Below are 27950 nucleotides of genomic sequence, written 5' to 3'. Positions count from 1 at the left end.
TTTCAAAATCTGTTCTCAGGAAGCATTATATCAGTTCCATACTACCTGTTATAAATGTAAGCCATTGTTAGAACCATCACAGAGACATTTGCCATTGAAATCACATGCCTAATTATAAAGTAAAGAACATTACATCATAAAGCAGGTAGAGAAGGCACTTTGGTGAGAAGAGGAGAATTTGATGCTGGCTTTGGTCTCTATGTATTGGGAGTATCCAGCCAGGGAAATATTCTACAATCAAGTGAACACGCAAAGACTCTATTCAGGGTTGCAAATTTGTTCTTTTTAATGTGTGCATGATGTATGTGGATAGATGGTTTTTTATGTCTATTGAATAGTCCACAGAATAACCCACTGTTCATGTAGCCCAGTGGGGGAAAAAAGGTAGTACATACCTCAGTGAATAAAAATATGCAAGATTCTTTTCATTGACAGAAAATGGGTTTGGATAAAATAGAACTGAGAATTACTGCTGATAAAGGAAATGTTTCTTTGGTTTGAACTGGCAGAAAAGTGTGTATATTGGAAAATTATTGTCATGATTATTAAATTATTGTGACTGCCCAAGAAAGTATTTTGGTATATTTAAAATCAAAATATAAGAAAGGAGATTGTAGGTAAATTCTGAGGCCTGAATTGATTGATTCATTTATTTTCTTTCTCTCTTGCCTCCATCACTTTTCTCTCTCTCTCTTTCTCTGTTTGGTTTTGACTGTTTTCCTAATTTTCTGATATTTAAAGATTTATAATGTATAAAAATGAGAAAAGAAAAATTAACAAAATTACCTATAACACTGCCAAATAATGACCAGTAGAAAACCATTTATGGTCTACTGTTAAAACTTTAGAACATTGTATTTTTTTTCAAGCATGTTTTCATTATAAAATTAAAATCATGCTATATGTGCAATTTTATATCTCATTCTTTTCACTTAGCCAAAATATGGCCTAGCATAGTTCATGTCATTAAGTACTTTTCATATACATAGTTTCAATTGCTGTGTATTACATAATCTAAGTACACTATCAGCTACTCAATCTGTTTCCAATTTGTAGGCATTTAAGTTATTTCTAATAGTTTAATTATAAGTCATATTATGGTGAACATTTATGATCATAAATCTTTGTTCACATTTCTGATTGTTTCCTTAAAGTAGATACTTAGAAGAGGAATTAACAGTTTAGAGTTTTAACATTTTCTAAAACTTTCTAATGTGTTTGGTCAACTTTCTTTCCAGAAAGGTTTTACCAATTTACAATCTTGCTGGCAATGGATCAGATTTATCTTTCTGTAGTACCCTGATTTTCAACATTATGTATTTCCATCCCTAAAATTTTGGCTAGTATAATAGTATAAAATGGTTTTTAAATTTCTATTTCTGATTGCTGACAAAGCAGCACTTTCTTCACTTATTTATTAGCCATTTGTATTTTTCATTTAATGACCTTTAGTTTCAGCTCTTTGTTTATTGGGCATCTCATGGTTTTTTTTATTGAATAGTTTAAAGACTTTAAAGAGCAAAGACTCTTTGTGATATCATCTAGAGACATTATTTGCACATTCGTTATCAATTTTGTTTATGGGAATTTGTGAAATAGGCAAGTCTTAATTTGCTTAATCAACTTATTTGTCTTTTCCATTGTCATATCTCCAATTGCCTTATATTTTAGAAAGCCCTTCCCTATCCAGAGATCAGATAAATATTTCTCTATTTTTTTGTCTTATAAGTGGTTTGATTTTGTAGTAATTAAACTCTAACCTATGTGGATTTTATTTTGCTATATTATATGTAGTAAGGTCCTATATTGATGAGGTTATATACTTTTCCCAAATAATTAACCAATTGGCTTAGCACCAAGTATTGAATTCTGCCGTTCCCTAAGGTCCCTTTGTCTTTGTCTCTCTTAAATCCAATCACAGGGAGTAGAGTTGCTCTTCCATTCTCTTCTAGAACAATCCTCGCTGTTGTTGTGAGTGGTTTCCTAGGAAGTACATCTTATCTCCCAACCTCTTGGCTGTCCTGCTTTATCTTACATGTGACTCGATGTCGATTTTTCATTCCTTCTTCTCAGCAACCATATCTCAATAATTTGTATTTCTTTTGGCAGAATATTTCATTTAGGGTGAGTTACTCAGCAAGATTGGGAAAGATGATTGACAGTTTATTTCCAAGAAATTTAATTTATTTTCCACATCATAAATATCCATGGCAAGAAGGTCCAGTTAGAAACTTACTGCATCTAGTGACACAGAGCCAGATACTTTATCACTTCAAGCTGTGAGGCAGATTACCCCAAACTCCAGCCAGCTCTAACGAGCTGTGCTCTGAAACTCTTGGGTATTTCCAAAGGAAAAGTCGAATTAACTGAAAAGATATTTTAAGGCTTCTCTGAAAGCCTTTCTTCATTGTTACCTTCTAGATAGCAGAAAAAATGTTTCCCAGACTGCCTTCTGTGCATTTGGGTAGCTCTGCAACATGGGAAAGTTGAAAAGGAACCAGCTGGGATAGACTTTGACCATCTTATATGATCATTTAGAATTGATTCTGAAAGTTGATTTGATACTTTAGAGGTATATTTTAATATTTTAAGTCGATATCAATCCAGTGTTTACCCATCTCTTCTCTGAGACTGATCTTAGAAGGCAGTATTTCAAGAGATATGAAATTAATTCCAGAGTTTTAAGTAAAAGATACATTGAAAAATGTTTTTATTCATATATGTATGCTTATACCTAAAACTTAAATGCAGCAGCAACTCCTTCACACCTTCTGAAAAGAGATTGGAAATGTGAAAAACAATTTGAACTTGAGGGGATCCATTTTTAACAGATAAATAATATTTAGATTAAAAATTTGAATGTTAAATACAGCCCCATCTTAAGCATCTTGTTACATTATATATTGTAATTCATGTATCTAAGCATGTGTTCTGCAGGCAAGTCCCAGTACACTTGTGCCAGAGGACACTTAGCAGGGGTCTCTTCTGATAGGTTAGTGCCTTCCTTCTACTGCTTGTTAAATACTTTCAATATCATCCCTGCCTACACCTCTAGAAAAATCAGAGAAAAGATGTATGCATAAACAATAACCCTGATTCTTCCCATATAAGTTGAATCACTTGAGATCCATGTAACTGAGGAAGAAAAAAACAGATGATAATTGTGCAATTTTCTTCACGTTGAAAAGCAAGAACACTCTTTTTATCAAGGTGAAACCTAGTGTTTACTATTAGGCTCTTTAGAAAAAAATTTATTGGGTTATAGTTGACTTACAATGTTGTGTTAGTTTCAGGTGTACAGCAAAGTGATTCAGTTATACATATACATATATTCATTCTTTTTCAGATTCTTTTCTCATGTAGGTTATCACAGAATATTGAGTAGAGTTCCCTGTGCTATACAGTAGGTCCTTATTGGTTATCTTTCTCATATATAGTAGTGTGTGTATGTTCATCCCAAGCTCCTGATTTATTCCTCCCCATCACATTTCCCCTTTGGTAACCATAAGTTTGTTTTCAATATCTGTAAGTCTTTCTGTTTTGTAAATAAGTTCATTAGGGTTTTTTGTTTGTTTGTTTTTTAAAGCGTAAACTGTTTGTTTTTTTAAATTTATTTATTTATTTTTGGCCGTGTTGGGTGTTCGTTTCTGTGCGAGGGCTTTCTCTAGTTGCGGCGAGCGGGGGCCACTCTTCATCGCGATGCGCAAGCCTCTCACTGTCGTGGCCTCTCTTGCTGTGGAGCACAGGCTCCGGACGCGCAAGCTCAGTAGTTGTGGCTCTCAGGCCTAGTTGCTCCGCGGCATGTGAGATCTTCCCAGACCAGGGCTCGAACCCATGTCCCCTGCATTGGAAGGCAGACTCTCAACCACTGCGCCACCAGGGAAGCCTCATTAGGTTTTATTATATAAAAAAATAAAGGATGGGGCCTCCCTGGTGGCGCAAGTGGTTGAGAGTCCGCCTGCCGATGCAGGGGATACGGGTTCGTGCCCCGGTCTGGGAGGATCCCATATGCCGCGGAGCGGCTGGGCCCGTGAGCCATGGCCGCTGAGCCTGCGCGTCCGGAGCCTGCGCGTCCGGAGCCTGTGCTCCGCAACGGGGGAGGCCACAACAGTGAGAGGCCCGCATACCGCAAAAAAATAAAAAATAAAAAAAAAAATAAAGGAATGATGTCTAAAAGGACCTAACTTTAATATATTCTCTCTATATTTAAAAAAAACTTAGTTATCTAACTAGTTCACTAACCAAACAATAAATTTTTGAAGTATGTAGCATTTATTAACAGATATTTTAAAATATAAGTTTAATTATTGAATTAATCCAAATCTCCTTAGAATAAGTGTGCCCCTAAAATATGACATCTATTTTCACCCTTCCATTTTTTTCCATCAGAGATCCACCTACCTTTTTAAAAAGCCATTTCAATCATTGGCAGAAAGAGAAGTGGTACCAATTTTTAAAGTGTAACAGTTAGCAGATGAGTGAATAGGGAAAAATACGGTGTGGTCCTCACCCGCACCCTAAGATTGTATGCAGTGAGTACATCAGGTGTCCTTCCATTCTTAGCAATCATCGTCCTAAGCAGAAACTTGAAAATTTTATGTCTAGACCACTGATATCACCAAAGGTGTATATCTGATTCCTCCCTAGCTGACTGGAAATATGGAGACTTTCGCAAGAAGGATGTTAGATTCACTTTTAGTCAGATGTTAGATTGAATCAGTATATTTCATAACTTTCATCAGGACATCCAAAAAATGAATTAAAACCAGAATGTAACATGCCCAAGTTTTTCTCATGTTGTTTAGCTCTTGAGTCATTGAAATTTGATTTTGAGCAACCCTTAGCCACTCCCCAAATGGAGAGTTCCTCTTTATCTCAGGGCCTAATAATAAGGTTAAATCTACAATGGATATGCTGCCGCCACAAAAATATCAAATGGACAAACCAGTAAAGAGTAACTTGCAAAGAGCAGCACCCTGGTGTTATCACTACCCTCTTTTTTTTTTTTTTTTTTTCCTCAGTACGTGGGCCTCTCACTGCCGTGGCCTCTCCCGTTGCGGAGCACAGGCCCCAGATGCGCAGGCTCAGCGGCCATGGCTCACGGGCCCAGCCACCCCACGGCATGTGGGACCCTCCCAGACTGGGGCACGAACCCGTGTCCCCTGCTTCGGCAGGCGGACTCTCAACCACTGAGCCACCAGGGAAGCCCTTACCACTACTTTTATTAAAGCTAATTTTCAAAATAATATCGGGAGGAAGGTAGTGTAATGCAGGGTGAATCCAAGTCTTTCATGTGGCTACTGCTGCTGTGGTTATTTCTAGATGAGTGTAGGTTTTCCCTAACCAGGACTGGAAATCAAGCTGGACTGGCCCTCAGGGGCATTGTCTTTTACCACTTCAGCATCCTCTCCCCACTGAATCTCACCAACTGGATACTCAGCCACAGTGTCCCCAGAAAAATGGTAAAAATGATTTCCCTTAGCCAGTCATCCTGCCCAGGATATAGCACAACCTGAGTTCTTAAGGAATAGAATTTCTCAAAACTGAAAAAAATAATTAATCCCTTAAAGAGTAGGAGGGAAATATGCTCACTTCCTGACATACAATAAAAATTTAAAAAATAATTCCTGAAGGGTGGGATGAGAGCTGAGGAAGGAAGTGGTGATGGAGTTTTGCTGCAGGAATGGGGTCAACAAGCAGCAGAGAAAAGAGAGCCAGGGAGGAAATGACCTAAGAAAGAAAACTGGTACCAGGGTGGTGTCCATGGGGAGCAGTAGTACTGTGCTGAGGCCACCCCAGCAAAACTGTCACAGCATCCTGTGGGATGCAGGACTTTCACTACCTGGCTTCCCACCCAACACCAGCTACACTGAGACTTCTATACACGTTGATAGTTGCTCATAACAGCAAGCCTGTGACTGTAAGTAAAGGTTACTGGTAACTTTATAAACAACATCATACATGAAACAGTTCAGTTGAAACTGAGTTGTAATTGGTTACATACTGTTAACTTGGAAATTATCATAATATTTTATTTCTCAGTAAGTCCAGGTTACAGATATTTCCCTACATTTTTATAAAAAGACACAGGGAAAGAATTCATACTGTGGATTTCTTACTGGGAATTTTAGAGCCTTCAGCATTAAACACTTTGGGCAGAAGGATTTTCCTGATGCCCTTGACCTAGAGATTATCATACTAAGTGAAGTGAGCCAGACAAAGACAAATATCATATGATATCACTTATGTGTGGAATCTAAAAAAAAATGATGCAAATGAACTTCTATACAAAACAGAAATAGACCCGCAGACATAGAACATAAATTTATGGTTACCAAAGGGGAAAGGGGAGGGGAGAGATAAATTAGGAGGTTAGAATTAACATATACATATTACTATGTATAAAGTAGATAACCAACAAGGACCTGTAGAGCACAGGGAACTATACTCAATGTTATGTAATAATCTATAAGGGAAAGGAATCTGAAAAAGAATATATATATATATATATATATATACATATATATACATACATATGCACACATATATATACATTCTTATATATATATATATATATATAAAATCTGAATCAGTTTGCTGTACACCTGAAACTAACACAACATAAATCAACTATATTTCAACTAAAAAAAAATCCCTACTTACAGAGAGGGAGCTAGTACTTGCTCGTTAGTCTTGGCGCATCTTTGGATTGTAGATTGGGCAAGAGAATAATTATAGGTCTAGAAAGAACTCGGTTCTGCAGCTAAATGTTTTCCTTGTTTTTTGGCAGCACACGCTGCCCATATAGTCGTGTCATCATCTTAACAGAACACTGGTCTGTACCCATATAAGAACTCGAACAGACACTGTGTTCCATTCATGTCAAGAGTGGAATATTTTCCATTTGTTTTTGTCAAAAACTTGTTTTAAACAAGTCATCCACAGAGAAGGAAATAAGAATTGGGATAATGCCATTCAAAGGCAATCAGCACATCAACCCATAGGCTTTCTGCTATAATGTGATGTGTCTCTGAAAAACTTCACACTCTGCCAAGTATACACTACATGGCAGGACTCACTGGGCAAACAGAGGACCAGCCATTCAACAGTCTTTGGAATGGTAGACACAGTTCTGTCGAACGTGATTATTAGCACTGGGAAGGACCCTGCGGCTTCGCGGGCCAGCATCCCCCGTGGAACCGGAGGTTGCCATAGCAGGGGTTAAATGCTCAGGAATGATAGAGGCCACGTGTGCAACCCTTTCGCTGAAGCAGCACAGGTGGACGTAAGGTGGACACACCAGTGCAGGGCCGTGGGCCTGCCTGTCCCTCTCTAGGGAAGGGTCCTGGGAGCAGGTACACTTATTTAATATTCTTATGATAAATCCAGAGGTCTTCTGCCAGTGTGACCTCAAAGCTGACTTTTTTTTTTTCTACTGATGGTTATACTTGCATTCCTGCTATTCCCCTCCCCTTGCCTGGGAAAAGTTGTGTATAAATTATATTTACATCATTCCTCTATTGACCAAGAGTGTATGAGCTATGCAGTACAGAACCATATATAGTAGCTAAAGAGACTGCTGGTTAAAATAGCTTTTCCTAGTTATAAATGTAATTCACCCTTGTAAGGAGCTTGGAAAATATAGAAAGGTACACAAAATAAAATTTGAGATTATAAGAAATAACTACTGTTAAAAAAAGAGCTATCTCCTTCTGGTCTTTTGTCTATACATATTTGTTATACAGTTACGTTATGCTATGAATATAAATTTGTGTCCTTTGTATTTATACTGTACATATTTCCCACTTTAGTAAATAGATGTCAGAAACTTGAACCATAATTTATTTAACAAAACCTCTGCTTTGGAATGGTGAGGTTGTTTCACATTGTGGTAATAAACACCCTTACACATAAATGATGCCTGTATCTTTGATTACTTCCTTAGGCTAGACTGCTAAGTAGGAAATTACTGGGTGTCTTAGTCCATCAGGGCTGTTATAACAAAAATACCACAGACTGGGTGGCTTAAACAGTAAATTATTTCTCACAGTTCTGGAGCCTTGGAAGCCCAAGATCAAGGCACTGGCAGATTTGGTGTCTGGGGAGAAGTCACTTCTGGCTCACAGACAACCATCTCACACGGTGGAAGGGTGGAGGGAGTTCTCTGTCATAAGAGCACTAATCCCATTCAAGAGGGTGGAACCCTCATGACTTATTTATTTCCCAAAGGCCCCACCTCCAAATACCATCACATTGGGGATTAAGTTTCAACACGTGAATTTTGGGGGGATGCAAGCATTCAGTCTACAGCGCTGGGCCAATATTACAATACAAGAAGTATAGATACTTTTTAAAAATAATCTGATAAAAGTAAACTTTTATTTTTTGTGTTTTTTAAACATAAGGACTTTACTACAAGAAGAAAAATAGTCAACAGTAAATGTGGTATTTTGGCACTTCTTTTTTTTTTTTTTTTTTTTTTTTTTTTTTTTTGCTGTATGCGGGCCTCTCACTGTTGTGGCCTCCCCCGTTGCGGAGCACAGGCTCCGGACGCGCAGGCTCCGGACGCGCAGGCTCAGCGGCCATGGCTCACGGGCCCAGCCGCTCCGCGGCATATGGGATCCTCCCAGACCGGGGCATGAACCCGTATCCCCTGCATCGGCAGGCGGACTCTCAACCACTTGCGCCACCAGGGAGGCCCTTGGCACTTCTTTATTATGGGCATATCGTTTATTAGAATGGGAACATGTTAGCAAATCTCTTCTGTTCACAACTGTAAACACCTATGTGGTTAAGTACCTCATTCAGCATATCCTGGATTGTCAGCAGATCTAGTACATGGAGTATCTATACCATGCATACAGGTTAAATCAAGCATCAAAAAATGCATGTCATGCTTACGCCTTTACCTCAGTCTAATTCTTCTCTGTATATTTGCTGCCTTCTCTTATCCTGTTCCATGTCTCTCCCATGGCCGTCTTATCCTTGGCTCACAATCTCCAGTGATGACTCCACTGTAAAGTTAACACTAAACGTGCCCCTAGCTCAAGCCACTCTATGGCATCAAAACTTCCTGTGGGACGTCTGAGGCAACTTGGAAGAAGGGAGAATGCACAGTCCTCTGGGACCTGCCCTTCCAATTTTGAGGTCCTTTGGTCATGCATATGTACAGAATAGTTAAAAGTACAGGCTTTGGAAGTAGAAATGTCTGGATCTGAGTCCCAGCTCTGCCTTCACGGACAAGGAAATACATGGCATCAGGAGTTCACGGCAGTTGTATCTGAAGTAGCAGAGCAGCAGTGGGGCATACTCAGACAGTTGATGTTGATTGGTTTTAAAAGAATATGTAGCTTGAAATCTTTTTTTGAGAGGAAATGTAAAGACAGAATTTGGCTGGTTCACCTCTCAAATGAAGTGAAAATAAACTAGTATTCAATTCAGAGGATTTAATTTCTTTCCATTGCAGTTTTTAAGTAAGTTAAACTAATAGGAGTTTTGAAGAAACTGCTTCTGTCAAATCTTTGGACACTTATGGGGAAAACCAAGTGAGTACAATAAAATAGAGGCAGATATATGTACTAAAGATCTTTTCAGCAGCTGTTAAACCTGTGTCATGGGGAATTTCACTAAAGACAAGGTCTACTTCCAGTTTTTTTACTTATTTATTTTTTTAAGTTAACAGTAACTCAAAAGCTGACTCTCTTCCTCTCTTTTCAGCCAGCATATGTCCCAAGAAAGCTAATCCCAGTAACAATCATCAAGCAAGGTAATTTATATGCGTCTGCTCTGGATATGTGTTTAGAACTATTTTAATATACTTTTTAAACTGAGATAATTAAGCATAGCACATGTTTTTTCAATTTTTCTGATTATTTTTCAGAAAAAGTTTGAAGAAATCAATCTAGTAAATTAGAAGTTGACAGATAATTTTGACTCTTGTACTGTTAGGCCAGGTCTTGGCAAAGCACATTGGCTGGACAACAAGGGACAGAGCAACCCTAACAAGCATTAAGTTTTAAAAAGCCAATTAAATATATGTGGCTTTCTTCAGGATTAAGAGAGCTTACATGTAGAAAATCATTAATAGGATATTTGGATTAATGAAATGATAACTATGATATAGAGGTCACTTTAAGGAAAGTAAAGAAATCCAGGTTTTAAGAGTTATGTTTTATTTCAGCATGCACTCATTTTTGTTTTGATTTTCAGTTTTTCAAATTATTTAAATGACTCCATTATTTCCAGAAAGTTTCTTGGTGGAAGAGATTGGGCACTTAAAATAGTTATTCATTTTAAGGAAACACAGTGTCCCAAGTGTATTCTCAAAACAGTGTCAGTCAGTATTGGAATTTTCCAAAGATTCTTTGCTCTGAAAATGTACATTTCCTAAATCTCTTTATTTACTGAGTCAGTCTTTGCCTCAGTTTGTGCTAGTTCTTTAACTTGGGTAGGCTGCAGGTAGTAGAGCTGAGAAAGGAAATTCTTAGCTAATTAGAATGGAACACTTTCATTACTTAAAGGCACAGGAATTAAGATAAGATATGCCTTCTAGACCTTTCTTGCCTGTGTAGCCAGCCCAATGAGTTCCTTTCTGTGTTCCTTTCATTAAAAAGTTAGATTAGGGTTTCTCCAGTGCAGATGGTGTCATGTTATTAGCTTCTTTCTGCATCCTGACTCCTTTTTTTTTCCATTCACACTGTTATCTTTTGTTATTTCAACAGTGATTCAGAATGTTACTCACAGGGCCTCAACTAAATCCCCAGAAAAGACTCCCTATGGAGGAACAATACTGGGTGAGTCTATCTTGAAATCTACACCTACATTAGTCAAGTCAGGCTCTTTTTTTAATAAAAAGGCCTTATGGAATTTTGCACTGTGAGCAGGTCTGTTAAATTGATGTTGGTTCATTTACTTTTAGTATTTAGCATCCTGGCTTGTGTCCATTCCAGGCTAGGATCCAAGAGATGCTACCTCTATCCTAGTGTGTTAGAGAAACAACTCTAGCTTGTGCCTGTTGGGCATGATGGCTCCCCTCCTGCCTACCCCACAGGGCTGTTGCTGTTATGAGGGAGTCTTTGTCATACTGAATTGCTCTTATAAAAGTTATTACTAATAATGGTGTTTGTTCACACATTTTAAGCAACCATTTTACAATTTTTGAGTCTGTGGATTAAAAGCCAGAATATTCTGGTTGTTCAGTTCTGAATATGAAAAAGATTCTGCATAAAAGTTACTGTCATATTTTTTCCAACATTTTAAAGTTTGGGTTAAAATTGACTAAGCGAAATAAGCACTAAACTTCATGGTTTCTAATGCTCTGAACTTTGTGATGGGATGCATTTTCTTTTACTTCTGTTTTCTTTCAGTCCACCTTGTTATTCCAGGTCTTAATGAAACCACCATAAAACTTCCTACCTCCATAATGTTTGATATTTCGGATGCAATCAAGACACAGTTAGGTAAGCAGCAAAGATCTATATGTGAACTTTGCAGTGACAGTACTAGCAGTGATATTCCTAGGATATCCAAGGGATCTAGCAAATGAGCTGTTTGGGGATCTCAAAGTAAAAAATAAGGGACAGGCATGTGCACTGTTGATGGGAATATAAAATGGTACAATTGCTGTGGAAAACAGTATGACGATTCCTCAAAAAATTAAAAATAGAATTACCGCATGATCCAGCAATTCCACTTCTGGGTATATAACCAAAAGAACTGGGTGGGGAAAAGGTCTTAAAGAGATATTTGTACACTCATATTCATAGTAGCATTATTCACAATAACTAAAATGTGGAAACAATCCAAGTATCCATCAACAGACGAATTGATAAACAAAATGTGGTATATATATACAATGAAGTATTATTCTGCCTTAAAAAGGAAGGAAATTCTCACATTTGCTATAATATAAATGGACCTTGAGGACATAATGCTAAGTGTAATAAGCCAATCACAAAAGACAAAATGACTGTGTGATTCCACTTATATGATGTACCTAGAGTAGTCAGATTCATAGAGACAGAAAGTAGACTGGTGGCTGCCAGAGACTGGAGAAGGAGGAAAATGGGGAATTAGTGTTTAACGGTACGGAGTTTCAGTTTTACAAGATAAGGAGAGTTCTGGAGATGCATGGTGGTGATGGTTGCACAACATTATGAATGTATTTAATACTGCTGAACTGTACACTTGAAAAATGATTAAGATTGTAAATTTTTTGTTATGTGTCTTTTACCACGATAAAAAAAAATTGGAAAAAAAGTAAAGGGTAGATAGGATGGAGTGTTGGAGTTATTCATATAAATCACATTCTATACGGAAATAGTTACTTTATATTTATATTTATGAAAGAAGAGTGAATGATCAAATTAACCAAAATATACACATTTATACAGGTATGATTTTCAAATGGAGTCATTGTTATAAATTACGCTTATTACACTATACTATCAAGGGGCCACTAGAGGTCTTCAGCGGTAACTGAGGTAAGGGTCAGGTCTGTTAGAATTATTATTTACTTTGAGATTGATACTGCTTCCTACTTCTAGAAAGCACCAGATATGATTTTAGTGTTTCAAAAACATAAAACATAACAGTTTGGGGAAAAAACAGCAAAATTCTGTAAAAGGAGTCCAGAAACAATTGGGGTGGCCAGTGGGCTAAGCTAGTTGCTGCATTTGAGTATCACATTGGTCTGAATTCTCTCTATAGCAGAGGATCTCACCCTTGATGAAACATCGGAAGCCGTGGCGGGCTTGTTACACCCAGGCTGCTGTGCTCACCCCCAGGATACTGACTCCGTAGGTCTAGGGTGGGGCCTGAGAATTTGCATTTCTACCCAGTACTCAGGTGATACTGGTGCTGCTGGTCTGGAAGCCACACTTTGAGAACCACCCCTCTAAAGTCTCTGGAGAATGTCTTGGGCCACTGATAAATATGGAAAAAGGTGGCATGATGTGGTGGAAATTGAACAAGACTTAAAAATGTAGAATATTTTTCTTGAACTAGGCAATGGCTAAGAACTTCAGCACTTATATACTTGAATCTTCACATTTTATGGGTGTGGAAACAGGCCCAAGCCCCTGTTCGGCAACATTTATTCAACAAATATTTATTAAGCATTACTCGGGGCCAGAACTTCAAGTGGCTCGGGACATAATTGTGATTTACACAGGCACGGGACCCACCCACACAGAAACCTCAGACTTAATTTCACCTCCCTCATTGGAGGTCTGACCTGTTTACTTGTTTGATGTTAAGCAATCGGATTGTAACAGTTCTAAAAGGTAAACATTTACATTCTCCTTAGCTGTTAATTTGAGAACTTCCTGGAAGAAGGAGGAGCAAAGCCTTAATAAGTGGGTAGAAAAGCATAATTAGTGGACTTAGAATTTTGGAAAAATTTTCAAAATCTATGCATCACCATTTTATTAAGATATGAACATATTTGCCCATAAATCTTTGTGATTTTGTGCAGTTGTTACATTTTTACTGTAAAACATTCATATCTGTTAGTTCTATGGTGAGTTACTTCCAAGAATGTAGACAAGTGATTCTAGGCTTTATTTCTTTAATTTGTGCATCAGACTTGATCACCTCCTGTTTATCTATAAACCCTGAGACTCAACTCTACATCATCTAAATGCTGTGCTAAAAGCCAGGAAGCTTCCATATTAAATTCCCTGAGTGAACCTGTGTTTAGAACCAGAGCTCAGGACTCTTGCACTCACCTGTTCTCTGCCCAGAGCCTATATAATACTTAGCCCCGTGCCTGGGAAAGACTTGCTTGTTCTTCTTTCTCGAGATAGTTGCTTTAGGTGTAAGGATAGGTTGTTTATTTGAGATTTTTCTTGTCTCTTGAGGTAAGATTGTATTGCTATAAACTTCCCTCTTAGAACATCTTTTGTTGTGTCCCATAGGTTTTGGATCATCGTGCTTTCGTTTTCATTTGTCGCTAGATATTTTTTGATTTCCCCTTTATTTCTTCAGTGATCCACTGGTTATTTAGTAACATATTGTTTAGCCTCCATGTGTTTGTGTTTTTTACAGTTTTTTTTCCTGTAATTGATTTTTAATCTCCTAGTGCTATGGTCAGAAAAGATGCTTGATATGATTTCAATTTTCTTATATTTACCGAGGTTTGATTTGTGACCCAAGATTTGATCTATCCTGGAGAATGTTCTGTGTGCACTTGAGAAGAAAATGTATTCTGCTGCGTTCAGATGGAATGTCCTATAAATATCAATTAAGTCTATCTTTTATAATGTGTCATTTAAGCCTTGTGTTTCCTTATTAATTTACTGTCTGGATGATCTGTCCATTGGTGTAATTGGGGTGTTAAATTCCCCACTATTATTGTGTTACTGTCAATTTCCCCTTTCATGGCTGTTAGCATTTGCCTTATATACTGAGGTGCTCCTATGTTGGGTGCATATATATTTACAATTGTTATATCTTCTTGGATTGATCCCTTGATTGTTATGCAGTGTCCTTCCTTGTCTCTTGTAACAGCCTTTATTTTAAAGTCTATTTTGTCTGATATGAGTATTGCTACTCCAGCTTTCTGTTGGTTTCCATTTGTGTGGAATACCTTTTTCCATCCCCTCACTTTCAGTCTGTATGTGTCCCTGGGTCTGAAGTAGGTCTCTTGTAGACAGCATATATATGGGTCTTGTTTTTGTATCCATTCAGCCAGTCTGTGTCTTTTGGTTGAAGCATTTAATCCAATTACACTTACGGGTTTTATCAATATGTGTATTCCTATTGCATTTTCTTAATTGTTTTGGGTTTGTTTTTGTAGGTCATTTTTCTTCCCTTCCTTTTTTCTTCTCTTGTGGTTTGATGACCATATTAGTGTTGTATTTGGGTAGGTTTTTCTTCTTTGTGTGTGTATCTATTGTAGTTTTTTGGTTTGCATTTCCCATGAGGTTTTGATAAAGCAGTCTATATATATACAAGGTTGTTTTAAGTTGCTGGTCTCTTAATTTCAAATGCAATTCTGATTTCCTGCGTTTGTACTCTCCTCTTCTCACGGTTGCTGGTTTTGATATCATGTTTGCTTATGAATTCCTGCTTTTACTCTATGTTTGCCTTTACCAGTGAGCTTTCCTATTTGTGATTTTCTTGTTTCTAGTTTTGGCCTCTTGGGAAAGAGTTGTTCGGAAGGAGAAGAAAAGGAAGGAGCTGGCCAGTCTCTTACTGATTTGGTCCCTAATCTGTTCATCAAAATTCAAAAACCAGGATTTGTGAAGGCAGAAAATGAGCAGACTTTTTCCCACACCACTGCTGTCACTTTTTTTTTTTATTGGAGTGTAGTTGATTTACAGTGTTGTGTTAGTTTCAGGTATACAGCAAAATGAATTAGTTATATATAGATATATAGATATAGATAGATAGATAGATAGATAGATAGATATATCCACTCATTTTTAGATTCTTTTTCCATATAGGCCATTACAGAGTATTGAGTAGAGTTCCCTGTGCTATACAGTAGGTTCTTATTAGTTATATATTTTATATATAGTAGTGTGTATTTGTCAATCCCAATCTCCCAATTTATCCCTCCACCTCCCTTATCCCCTGGTAACCGTAAGTTTGTTTTCTACATCTGTGACTTTACTAGTGTTTTGTAAATAAGTTCATTTGTACCCTTTTTTAGATCCATATATAAGCAATATCATATGATATTTGTCTTTCTGTGTCTGACTTACTTCACTCAGTATAGCAATCTCTAGGTCCATCTACATTGCTGCACATGGCATTATTTTGTTCTTTTTTATGGCTGAGTAATATTCCATTGTATATATATACCACATTTTCTTTATCCATTCCTCTGTTGATGGACATTTAGGTTGCTTCCATGTCCTGGCTATTGTAAATAGTGCTGCAATGAACATTGGGGTGCCTGTATCTTTTTGAATTCTGATTTTCTCCGTGTATATGCCTAGGAGTGAGATTGCTGGGTCATATGGTAGTTCTACTTTTAGTTCTTTAAGGGACCTCCATATTGTTCTCAGTAGTGGCTGCACCAATTTACATTCCCACCATCAGTATAGTAGGGTTCCCTTTTCTCCACACTCTCTCCAGCATTTATTGTTTGTAGATTTTTTGACGATGGCCATTCTGACAGGTGTGACTGATACCTCATTGTAGTTTTAATTTGCATTTCTCTAATAATTAGTGATGTCAAGCATCATTTCATGTGCTTTTTGGCCATCTGTAGGTCATCTTTGGAGAAATGTCACTGTTGAACTGAAATGTGTTTTGTTCCTTAGTTCTTGGTTTTAAGGACTATTTCCTAAATTTTTTGTTTTGTTTTGTTTTTCCAAAGTTCCACCTGCTATCTTAATATCAGTTCAAGCTTTTCATTTTCTTTAATTTAGAGAATTAAACAGTTGATTTTTTGGCTTGCTTTGCTTTTTGCTTTTGTTATTCTGATACGAATCACTAAAACTTCAGGATTAAGTGTGATTTTAATGAAGACAAATTAAAATGTATTTTAAAACTTATTTCTAGGGAAGCACCTATCTTAACTTGAATACATGGTGAATTTCTTACACATTGAAGAGACTGATAGGCAGTATGTTTGAAGATGTCCAGTAAACCCATCAAATGTACCATTTTAGACTATGTTACAAACTACATTTTAGATGTACTGGTTTTTATGAAGAGTGTGAGCATAAACAGTTCTTTATACTGATGAAGGAGAAATAAACTTTCCTGAAGTTATTTATCACTGCAATTCAGAAAAGTCCTACTGTGTAAGGGATTAAATCCTAAAAATAATATCCTCATTCCAGCAGGACCCAATGTGGGACATCAAAAAATTAATAGCTTTTGTTCTAAGAACACATGGTATGAATGAGAGAAATAAACAAGAAAGCTAGTAATACACACACCTCCCAGGGACATGAAAAGTGTTTGCCAAAGCCTGCCAATAATGAAAGGAAACAACTGTGTTGAAAAACAGTACAGAAGAATCAGAGAGGAAAAGGAATTTCCTGGGGTTTAGGCCGTGTTCTAATGGCATTTTACTCTGCTGTTACCAAGACCAGTTGTACATAGATAGTGTAGGTGAATGCTCATGGCTTGATAGGAGTCACAAAGAGTCCCCATTCAAGTTCTTTCCCTTCAATCAATTTGTCTCACGCCTGAAGAGCCATGTTTAGAAATACAGTATGCCTCTATAAGGAATTAGTGATGGGTAGAGAATACAGACACCTCTTGGGAAGGTAGTTTACTGTTTTTCTTCATTAGCAGGCTAATTTTAGGTTAATGGTATTACCCCGTAAGGGCATGCATAAGGAGCTAAAGCAAAGCAATTCAGAGCATTGCCTGAAAGTCTAGAATCTGGAGGTTAAAATAAATAAATAATTTTTAAATAAATAAATACACAGTCCTAGTCAGCCAGGGAAACACGAGTGTAGGATATTACACAGGAAGGAAACGATTAGCAAAAATAATCCTGAAGGAGAAGAGGATACTGAAAAAGAAGAGATCATTGAAAACAATTACATTAAAAAAAAAAAACTTCCTGTGGTACATGCTGAAAATAACAGGACTAGAGCTCATCAAAATTTGTAATCTGAACGTTTTTTCCTGTGCTAACACTCACAATGGTTCTAAACCAAAGCTGTGAATACAAAAGAAGGAAAAAAAATGTTGATGAGATTTAGAAATCTAAAAAATAGAATTTATCATAAAATTATACTGGATCTGTTTATTTTTTTAGTTATTCCAGAAAGAGTCCCTTCTCTTTATGTCCTGCTAAATTAATTTGAACAATGGTATTAAGCATTTCTGTTGTACAAACATGCTGTACAGCTTCATGAGCACAGCAATTCAGAACACACACTTGACTGATAGCTATGGCAAGTACACTAGCACTTGTGACGCCTATTTCTAGCATCTCAAATCACTCCTGAAAATCATAAGCTCTAGGAATCTATCATATACTTCCATAATACAGATTGAAAATTGATTTGCTTCCATGATCTTTGTGAAAGGGATGACTTTATAATTGTCTTTAAGTCCATCAGAAGTAAATGAATATTTTGTGCCCATGTTAACTGAAAAGAAGAAATTGGTCTTTAAAACAGTGATGTGAACTATAGGAAGAAGTTGCAAAATTTACATCCTCAAAGAACTTTGAGAGAACAGATTAGATCAGTAGTTCTCAACAGAGGGCAATTTTGTCCCCTCCCCAGGATATTTCGCAGTGTCTGGAGACATTTTTGGTTGTCACAGCTGTGGAAGGGTGGAATCCAGTGAGTAAAGGCCAGAGATGCTGCTAAATATCCTGCACTTCACAGGAAAGGCCCCCATTAAAAAAATTGTCCAGTCCAAAATGTCAGTAGTGCCAAAGCTGAGAAACCCAAGAAGTTCCTTACAACCTTAGGACTCTTTAAAAATCCCATCTGATTATAATCAGTTCAAGGCGACATGATCAGGGTATCTCAAAGATGAATGAATTCTTTCATGCCACTAGACTGTTTCAAAATATTACAAGCAGATCATTGATTCAGTGTGCTAAATAGCTGAATCAAGTTAATCCTAAGTGCATTTTGGAGAATATGGAGAATATCTTAATTATTGGGCAACTCTGGTACAGAAATGTACTTTCTTTGAAAAGGAATACCTAAATTTTAGGAGAAAGTTTCCTGAATAATTGTCAGAAGAGAAAAGAAATAGAATTAAAAAACAGACTTCATTTTTTTACACTGAATTCCCACACAGACCCAAAGAAAATATCTATGTTAACATGAGGTTCAAATAAATAACTGTTGGTATTTTTTCCTAACCACAAATATCTTCAAATAACTTAGTTTCCTATGTGTGTTATTCATGTTTTTCTAAAACTTTAGAGCCATAGCCTATTATATTTTTTACCATGCATAATAACGGATAATTTCTATTCATTGATTTAAAAAAATTAGGAGTAATTGAATATAAAATTCCAGGGAGCATTTGCTATGCCTTACAACCTGTGCCTTCAAGAAACTCTGTTTATGAATCAGAATGACTTGAGAGCTATCCAAGTACTGGGTTGTGATTTTTTTCCTCATTCCCATGCCAACCTAGATCTTAAAGAATTACCTAGGGTTAATGAGAAGGAATTCTGAAGACTGTCACTACTAATACTAATCCCTGGTAGAATTGCACAATAAATTTATTGACTGCCTGGTGGGAAGGGATAAGAGCAGAATAGATTTCTTGAAATAGGCTGTTGCTTGATTGTTTTGAGGGAATTATATTTGGATACTCTATTATGAGGAAGTGAGATAAGTTGTTTGTTTTCTGAATTTTTTAGCTAAGAATGAAACCTTGGCACTGCCTGCTGAATCTAAAACACCAGAGGTAGAAAAAATCCCAGCACAGCCCGTAACAGGTAATGAGATCCCTACATTATTAACTTTGAGAAAATAAATAATATGTTTTTTCAAATAGTAACTGATTGAAAAGCCTGTATTTTTTTTTTTTTCAGTGAAGAGCCAGTAGGAAATTCATTTTGATCATAAGCACACAACAGTAGGAGATTCTGGGTCTTTAATGTTTGGAAAAACAGCAGATGCAAATGAACCATTGAATTCTATAACTGATATGTAATATGGAAGCTGTATTTTTCACTTTAAGTGAAAGTTGTTACTGCAACTTTCTGAAATATTTTTATAATAAGATGTAATACCATGGTTTGGGTGCTTTCCTTTTATAAGAAGACACGAGAGCATTTTTTCATTTCTTCACTTTCACAAGTGATTGGTTTAGCAAAATGCCATTATCCCTCATAAATCCATAGTTTAATATCTATGAAAATACCTTGGAATCATTTAGTAACAATGTCTCTTGAAGATTAACAATGCTCGTGTAGAAAAAACCTAATAGTTCAGTAAAAATCCTTTAAAGAATAAACGCAGTATGCATTTTCCCCAGTTTATCAACCATTACTAACAAACATTCAGCATGTCTTATGTGAATGAACTGCCCAAGTCCAGCCCACTGGGGACATGTTATTCTCTGAACTACAGAGTTTTTGCCAGAGCAATACCACTTCATCCAGAGATCTGTGAAACAAATATCTGGCAAGAATTCCTCCAAATCTACATTTAGCAAAGTAATTCCAATCTAAAGTGAATTTTTTAACCCATAAAATTGCCATAAATTGAAATATCAGTGATATTTACCTTGTACTAAACTCTTGGACTCCTAACTAGTCCAGAGAAAAGCAAGATTGGTGGGGAAATAAAATGGCTTGATTTCAAGAAACCTATTCAAGTAGAAATATTTCTGACAGAGTAAGAAGTACTTGGTCCTACCTAAAGGTGATAAATGGACCTTCCATCCCCCACCTTCATGGGAGTTGGAGCAAGGGTAGGCTCTGATGCTGGAATAAGCTATTTGAATGAAATTCCTAGGTAGTTTTCTGATTTCAGTATAATTAGCCAATACCAAGAAAAGCATTCCCAACTACACTTCTTCTCTTGGCATAGTATCTGATGGGAGAGTCAACAGAGTTCTTAGCTCTCTGCCAAACCTTCCTCAGGATTTTCCATTTCAGAAACACTTAGGCAAACACCGTAATTCATTATTCAGTGGCACTGTGTTTATTTCATATCCTTACCCTACAAAATTCTGGAATTGTGTAGCTCACAATTCATTCCAGATCTCGGTGATCCTGGTTCTTATTCCTCAAAAACTATTTACCTGAAGGTCATCTTTACCTTTGATCTAGCACTTGAAACAACCCTGTGACTGAGCATTTGAATCCTCATAATTTCAACCCAGTTCCAAGCTTTGCATGTTGACTACAGTTTGAAAGAGAGAAGTCTTAAAATTGTAATAGTTCTAAATAAATCTTTTTGACCTGGGTCATTATGTTATCTGCCCATATATTAACTTGTTTAATAAATATTTATCATGTGCTTGCTTACTATATCCCAGACTTTGTGCTAAGAAAAAAGGACAGACCCAAAATTATGATTAAACTGATAAATGCTTCCATGGGGGTCAATTCCACGTGCTTTTTGGAACACACGGAAAGTGGACAAACCCAGAAAGGAAGGGTTGGGAGGAGGTGTCAGTTCAGACACAAGCCAGGGAGCTCTTAACATAATTAACTTGAAAAGAATTAGTCCGTGTAAGTGTCAGTTCTAATTCTAAAAGGCAACAAAAGTGCCTTATGGTCTTGACTTGTTTCATCATTTTATCTTAATTTTAAAGTCGTCTTTTTTACCTTCCAGTGACTCCTGAATCAGTTCCAAGAACCACTAAACCCACTGTGTCTAGTGCATTAGACATTTCAGAAACAATACCGGGTAATTCTAAGAACTTTTTTTCTTAAAAAAAAAAAAGAACCTCCCAACCCTCATACAAAAGTAACCCCAATGCCTTGGCTTCCCATCCTCCCCACTTTCTTTCCTACCTTACTGGCAGTAGTTCATCTTCTGTTTCTCAGACCAATTCCATTAAAGAGTTAACGACATACCTTGATCCTGATGACTAATGTTCTAGGCAGCTCTAGATGCTATATGCTAACTGTACACCCTTTTTACCAGTCTCTTGGGAGGTATAGAAAAACAGAATGCCAGCCTTTTAACCTACAAAGCTTGGAGGAGTGAGAGTCTTGACTATGTCTGTGCTTTCCATTTCAGTTGGCTTTTCCAAGTCTTGTGTGTACTAAACTTAAGGAGAATCCCCCAAAGTGTCATGCCTTTTACTAAGAATTTCATGTCATGCAAGTTAGCTGCTTCTTGGCCCAAGAGAATCTAACCTGCTTTATTCTCTTCTCCAAAAAAAAAAAAAAAAAAAAGGAGCAGCATGTACATGTTTTGTTCTGTACTTGTGATATTGATCTTCCATGCCACACCATGGCCATTTGAACATATACCTTCAAATTATAACTATGTAAAACATTTCCAGGGAAAGCCAGCTATTTCCATGAAAGGCATCAGCTGCCCAATGCACCCTCTGTTATGAGCATGCCTCACATGACATGGTTAAGCCACAATGTCAAATCCCGACTCAGGGAGTTTCTAACTGAATTCTTCTTTATTGCAGTTCTCAGGGGAAGGACCCCCGAAACACCGCAAACTATTTTAATACCTAGGTTTGAATTGCCACTGAGCACTCTAGGTAAAAATTATTAAACACTGCAGCTTATTATTACCTTGGAAATATTACGCATGCTTGAAAGAAGTCCTTAGGCTAATTCATTCAAACTTATCTCCTCACAGAAAAGAAGGGACACATGGCTTATAGAACAATAAACTCTCCAATACCAAGCCCTTAAATGTTATAAATTCTTTATTTTATAATCTAGTATCCTAAAGAGTCTTTCTCTATGACAAATCCTTTGGTAATTTTTCTTGGGGGTAGTCATATTTTGATATTATATTTGATTCTTTTAATTCAACATTATTGTGTCACTGAATATATTATTTTCTATATTTTTCCTAAATATCTTTCTACTCAACTGTTTCTCTTGAAAGAGAAGATATATTTATGATATTTCTGCAGACTGCTTCTTAGAATTCTTAGAATTTACGTGCAATATCAAAAAAGTTGTTGGGGGAGCTTAAATATAAAGTCATGTAGTTACTGAAATTCTATTTTTAAAAACTATTGGACAGACATTTTCTAGTTCATATGTGTTTGGTGCTTGACTTGAGTTTAAACTTAATATATCTGAGAACACACATACGCATAGCTGAAGAAATTAGGACACTAGTTTAATAAGGGTGAAAAAAAGAACCCAAACTCCTCAAATGCAGTGGCTTCATTATACAAAATAGAAAAAGAAGCTGTCTTATATTATCCATCATTGAAACACAGGAGTAAGAAATATATACTAGTAACAGTCCCTTACCTTACCTGAATAATTTGCATTTGTGTGTTTGTTTTTTGTTTTTGAAGCTTGAGATTTTAAAAACCTTTTCTCTTACTCCCACTTCAAGCCATAACATTTCTTGTGTTTCATTGCAGCTCCGAAAATTCTTCCAGAATTTCCTCAGGCAAAAACACCCTTCCCTTTTGAGAAACCTGGGGGCACCTTGGGTAATAACAGCACCTTAAATCTGGTGTTACGACATGGGTGGTGATTGCTTAATTCTGTAGAACACGTTTACTGGATCTTATCTATGCAAACCTCAATGAACTGCTGAATTCAGTCAACTCAGCCAAACAAGTGGTTGATTTGGTTTAAAAAAAAAAAAAAGCCAAAAATAACTATTTCTCTGATTGGATTTTCTACAAATTTAGTAACAATTATCAATCTATTAATTCCATATATAGCCCATTTAGTTAGTTTTCTATCCTCAAAAAGATGAGAGTATGACACCAAACTCTAGTCTCCTTCTAGTCTCTACTCAAATGCTCTCTAAATGGGTATATATTGATTTCTTCTTCATATGTGATGATGTTTAATTGGATCAGTATGTGTTTTTTATTTCAGGCTACTGGTAGCCACTTAACCACACCAGCAACCTATTTCTGTCTCTTTATCCTTTCAAAAAAATTCTCAGTGAATTCCATTTCTTTTTTGCTGTAGCTTCAAGTCAAAAGCCATGGATTGTGCCTACAAGTAAAATATCTGAAGATTCCAAAATTCTGCTGCCTCAAACTGGTAATTGCATTCTTTTTTTAAAAAATAGATTGGAACAACAGTATGGAATAACTTCTCGTTTTTATTTTTATAGGTTGTTTAGTTGATTATCCATATACTTTGTAGTAAATGGTAAAGTTATAATCCATTCTTGATGCTTAGATGAATTTCATTTTTTTCAATACAAAAGCAAAATGCGTTTGCATTTGTTTTAAAGATCTGTGTTTTAATGTCTGGATATACAGTTGGAAGTCTGGCTAGAAGATGAACTGTGAATTGGCTCATTGAATTTCTAGAGATCTCTTTAGTGACATGAGAGCAGTAACAAAAATAAGAATCCCATCGTGATCTGATTTAAGAGTATGAATTTAATATTTCCCTTGCAGTTAGATATTTGCCTCTTTTTCAGTAAAATATCCAATGAACATTTGAGAGTTTACTTTGTGCAAGATATTATTACTGAAATAATAAAATATGTAAATATTACTGAAATAATAAAATATGTAAACATAAAGTATGTCCTAAAATATGTAAACATATTGTGATATAGAGGAAAGACCACAGGTCTTGGCATTAATACTGGACCTTGGTTCCAGTTCTGGCTTTACTACCAACCACATATTTTAGCTATTTTTCTCTACTTTCCTGGATCCTGGTTTGCTCTTTTGTAAACTATAGCAATTGGCTTTTTCTCCCGAGAATTCTTGTGTTCCAACACTAAAATTGATTGAGTGAAATAGCTTCCTTTTTAAAAAATAGATTTTTCTCAATTAAAGAGTTTTTGCATTTACGTCTTTTATTTGATGTCTAGTGGTCAACTAAAGAAAATATTCAGCATGTGAGAATTATAAGAAAACCTCACAAACCATTTTGTGTGATTACTTCTATGATTTTTGTTTTACTTATTTGTATTTTAATTTTGTGAACCTTCTAGTGGTGATTTTTTTTGAGTACATATAATTAGTGTATAATGTAGTTAGAAGTTCATGTAATGATGTTAAACACACCCCCATTCTGTGGTATTCTCCAGAAAGGAGTCCCGCACAGGACTGGTTTGAGAAAGGATGAGAATGAGCCTACAGACACATAGATCTTAGTCAAATGATCCTTTCTCTGGTGAGTGTAATTGAGTCAGATCTTAGCAAAAGATACAAGGATGGCATCAAATGAAGTAAGCATGTCTGTTACAGTCCTCCCTAGTTTACTCATGTGAGAAAACACTTATAAGTTGGTTATAGTTGTCAGCCAATACAGAGAAGCCTTAAATTGGGTCTTTCTAAGCCTTGATTCCCCAAGTCACTGACCCTGAAATTCTAGTGCCATTACTCAATGTGGGTGCAAGAACACCTTCAAAATTCAGGTCACCTGAGTCTAAAATCCAGGCTCTGGGTGGAGTTTCATACTGAGCCTCTAGTTCTGTTAACACAGAGGCACAGCTGCACTGCAGACTGTGGAACAATGCTAGTCTGTGGGCGTGTGTGACGGTTTATCTGCTGCACTGTGGCCCAGCTGGCCTGACCCCCATGTCCTTTACAAGTATCACATCTTCCAAACCAAAGACTGTTGGGGCCCACTGAGTTAGTAGAACACTTAGGTCCCTTTTATCTCTCAGCTTCTGGGCTATAAACACGGGGCATATAAGGTCTTCCTGGTTTCTCTTGAGCAGCCTGTAGATTTTTGGTGTTTATGATTATTTAAGAGCAAACTGACCAAAACCTCCAGGAAACCACTTATGAAATTTCAATGCCTAGGATATTAAATATATATAAGCCTGAATTGAAGCAAGCTCTGGGAGGTAGGGAAAATATGTTTGCAGGTGAATGTTGTAGAGTTACAAAGAGACGAAGATAGATGAGATTGGAAATCCCAGTAAAAGAAAGGTTCCTTTTGCCTTAATTACAGCAAAGGAATATTCTGGTTTTGCCGGGTGGAGTATGAATAGTTGCTAATGCCACAGGAAGCAGTTTCATTATTCAGCTGCTTCCCTCCTGCTAGGGCCACCTTAGGCTGCCAGAGAATTTCCAAAAACTGTCGACTGCCAGCCATCTCTAGATGAAGTGTGTGGGCCTGTCATGGGCTGTAACAGTTCAGTAGGTATGATTGCAGTCATAAGCATCAGCCACAGAAACTTCCTAGCCTGCCGTTACTACACTGAATTGTTATGACTGGGCTACTTGGTATGATGTTTGGAGAGAGAGCATTGGCATCACCAGGGAGCTTGTTAGAAAGGCAGAATCTTGGGCTCTACTTCAAATCTGTTGAATCAGGATCTGCTTTTTAACAAGATCTCCAGGTGATTTGTATGAGCATTAAAGTTTAAGAAGCACTGCCTTATCACTGTAGTCTGTAATACTTTACATGGTACAGATAAGAAGCATCGAATGTGGTCAGTTACAGGACAGGAGGCCTGAAATCAATGTAAAATTGGTTTCTTAAAGTGGGCGCTTAAGTATTTCTTGTTTCTGCTAGTATTTTTAACACTTCCATCTACCTCTTGTATACATGTTCTGTGGCATCTTCCTAATGTGATAAATTTCTAATTAAAATTTATCAAATGTGTTACTTGTGATTTAAAGAGTTGGTATATTCACACAACCCTTTTATTCATTTCAGCCTTTGTTTCTCAATTGATTTTGTGTGAATTTACACAGGCACTAAGTTTCTATTTCCTATTTAGTTTCAGCATATATGATTATTGTATTTTCCAGTTACTCACATGGCTTCCTAATGCAATTATTTGAGAATTAAGAAGAGAGAGAGGCAGAGATAGTACTTGAATGCCAGTCCATAAAATCATCGGTCTCGTTTTTAGTTGTTACATCTTTTGAAGAAATGATATATTTCAGCTGGTATTAATGACACTATTATAGCAAAATGAACATATTTTGTTTTCTCTGTTGGCATGCGATGCATCTATATTTACTATGTCAATTACCTTCAGCCAAAGACTACCAGGAACACACCTGTATTTGAACAAAGTTAGGTTTATTTACTTTTTGTCACAATGGAGAATGCAGACCATGAGGAACTGTGGATCTGTTAGTAAGAGGATGTTATGGGATTTAGTCTTGTGTTAGGTGATTCTGGGGAGTGTTTAAGGAAGTGAAGCTTTGCTCTGAATTGGATGCTGTCTGAAAATGGGAATAATCTGTGACAGAATATCTTAAGAATTCTTAACTAGAAGGCGAGAAAAGAGGAGTAAGACTAAAGCTGTGATTGGTAAAGATATTAGCCAGAATATGAGGACAGTAATTTTTGTGCTCATGCGTTTGTGTCCCACACAGTTACAGAATGGTCTTGTTTTTGTCTTGGTCCATCTTTGTCACCAAGTGAACTTGTCTGATGTTGATGTTCTTTTCAATTGTCGATGTTCCGTAGGTGAACACAACAGCCTAGCTGTGAGTGCCTGGCCGGCACCTGAATACCAGGGGCTGCTTGTTTCTTTATCAACCATTAAACATGGTTTATCAGTACCTTCTGTAAAACTCATTTTCCTTCAATGTTTACTAGATTTGTTTTTCACATTTACTTCATACTCTGTATCAAATAATCAGAACGCATGCTCTTAAAAAGATGTCTGTATTACTTTTGTCAATAAAAAGCTATGTGGCAATTCTAACTTGCATGTCGAATATTGAAATCATTTCAGTAGTTTAGGGCTGCATTTTGTGATCTCATTATTTGGAATTGTACTTTCTTTAAACCTTCTCTAAAGTATGTTCAAGTAGGATTGACTGATTTTGCTTTCCTTAGCAAATCCACCCTTTCTTAAAGTACAGAAAGGAAATTATAAAAATCTGCTCTTTAACTATATGCTAGAATGTAAACTTATTTATAAATTCTATATCAAAAGAAAGTTGGCCATATTTTAGAAATACTTACGTGCTTATAACAATCATTCAGAAAAGTCAATCTTTCTGATGATGCAATAGAATTGGTCTTATGTTCTGCTGGAAGGTAGCCAGTAGAACATGGTTGGAGAAGGAGAATAGAAATCAGTGTTTTGTTTCTGGCTTGCTAATGCTATCAGTGTTAAGCATCCTTAATTTACTTGGTCATCCCCTTAAAAGATCATCATTTAGTACCAGGAGGGATTTGAACCTTAATCAAATAAAAAAATGATTTCTTCATATAACCCAAGATGATGCAGTGTGTTTATTTGCATCCTTAGAAAACTCTCCAGCCTGTTCTTCCCCTAGCATGCCCAGACAAACTGACTTTTCCCTCTAATTGTACAGTAACTTATTACTAAGATGACAGTTCCTTCTGGCATAATTATTTCCCCTTGAGCAATAAACAATTATCTTTAGAGACTTCCCTTGGCAGAACTGAGGATGGTCTGCCTCAGTCTTTTCAT

General features: G+C 36.6%; 1 protein-coding gene across 25 annotated transcripts in view; it reads left to right on the top strand.

Moving 5' to 3' along the window:
* The window catches only part of ABI3BP (ABI family member 3 binding protein), a 457010-nt gene that overhangs the window by 309229 nt on the left and 119831 nt on the right, over positions 1 to 27950 (top strand). For 20 of the 25 annotated variants that reach the window (XM_060098691.1, XM_060098690.1, XM_060098709.1 and 17 more), the window contains 8 exons: positions 9718 to 9766; positions 10722 to 10793; positions 11367 to 11459; positions 19307 to 19384; positions 21234 to 21308; positions 22051 to 22125; positions 22975 to 23046; positions 23540 to 23614. In XM_060098691.1, the coding sequence (XP_059954674.1) occupies positions 9718 to 9766; positions 10722 to 10793; positions 11367 to 11459; positions 19307 to 19384; positions 21234 to 21308; positions 22051 to 22125; positions 22975 to 23046; positions 23540 to 23614 (589 nt within the window). The remainder of the gene's footprint in view (positions 1 to 9717; positions 9767 to 10721; positions 10794 to 11366; positions 11460 to 19306; positions 19385 to 21233; positions 21309 to 22050; positions 22126 to 22974; positions 23047 to 23539; positions 23615 to 27950) is intronic. The other 5 variants (XM_060098704.1, XM_060098713.1, XM_060098712.1 and 2 more) reach the window with 2 other exon arrangements.

Source organism: Mesoplodon densirostris, chromosome 5, assembly GCF_025265405.1.
Source record: "Mesoplodon densirostris isolate mMesDen1 chromosome 5, mMesDen1 primary haplotype, whole genome shotgun sequence".
Classification (NCBI taxonomy): Eukaryota; Metazoa; Chordata; class Mammalia; order Artiodactyla; family Ziphiidae; genus Mesoplodon; species Mesoplodon densirostris.
The sequence above is the reverse complement of the archived record's forward strand: the minus strand, read 5'-3'. Positions and strand labels throughout refer to the sequence as shown.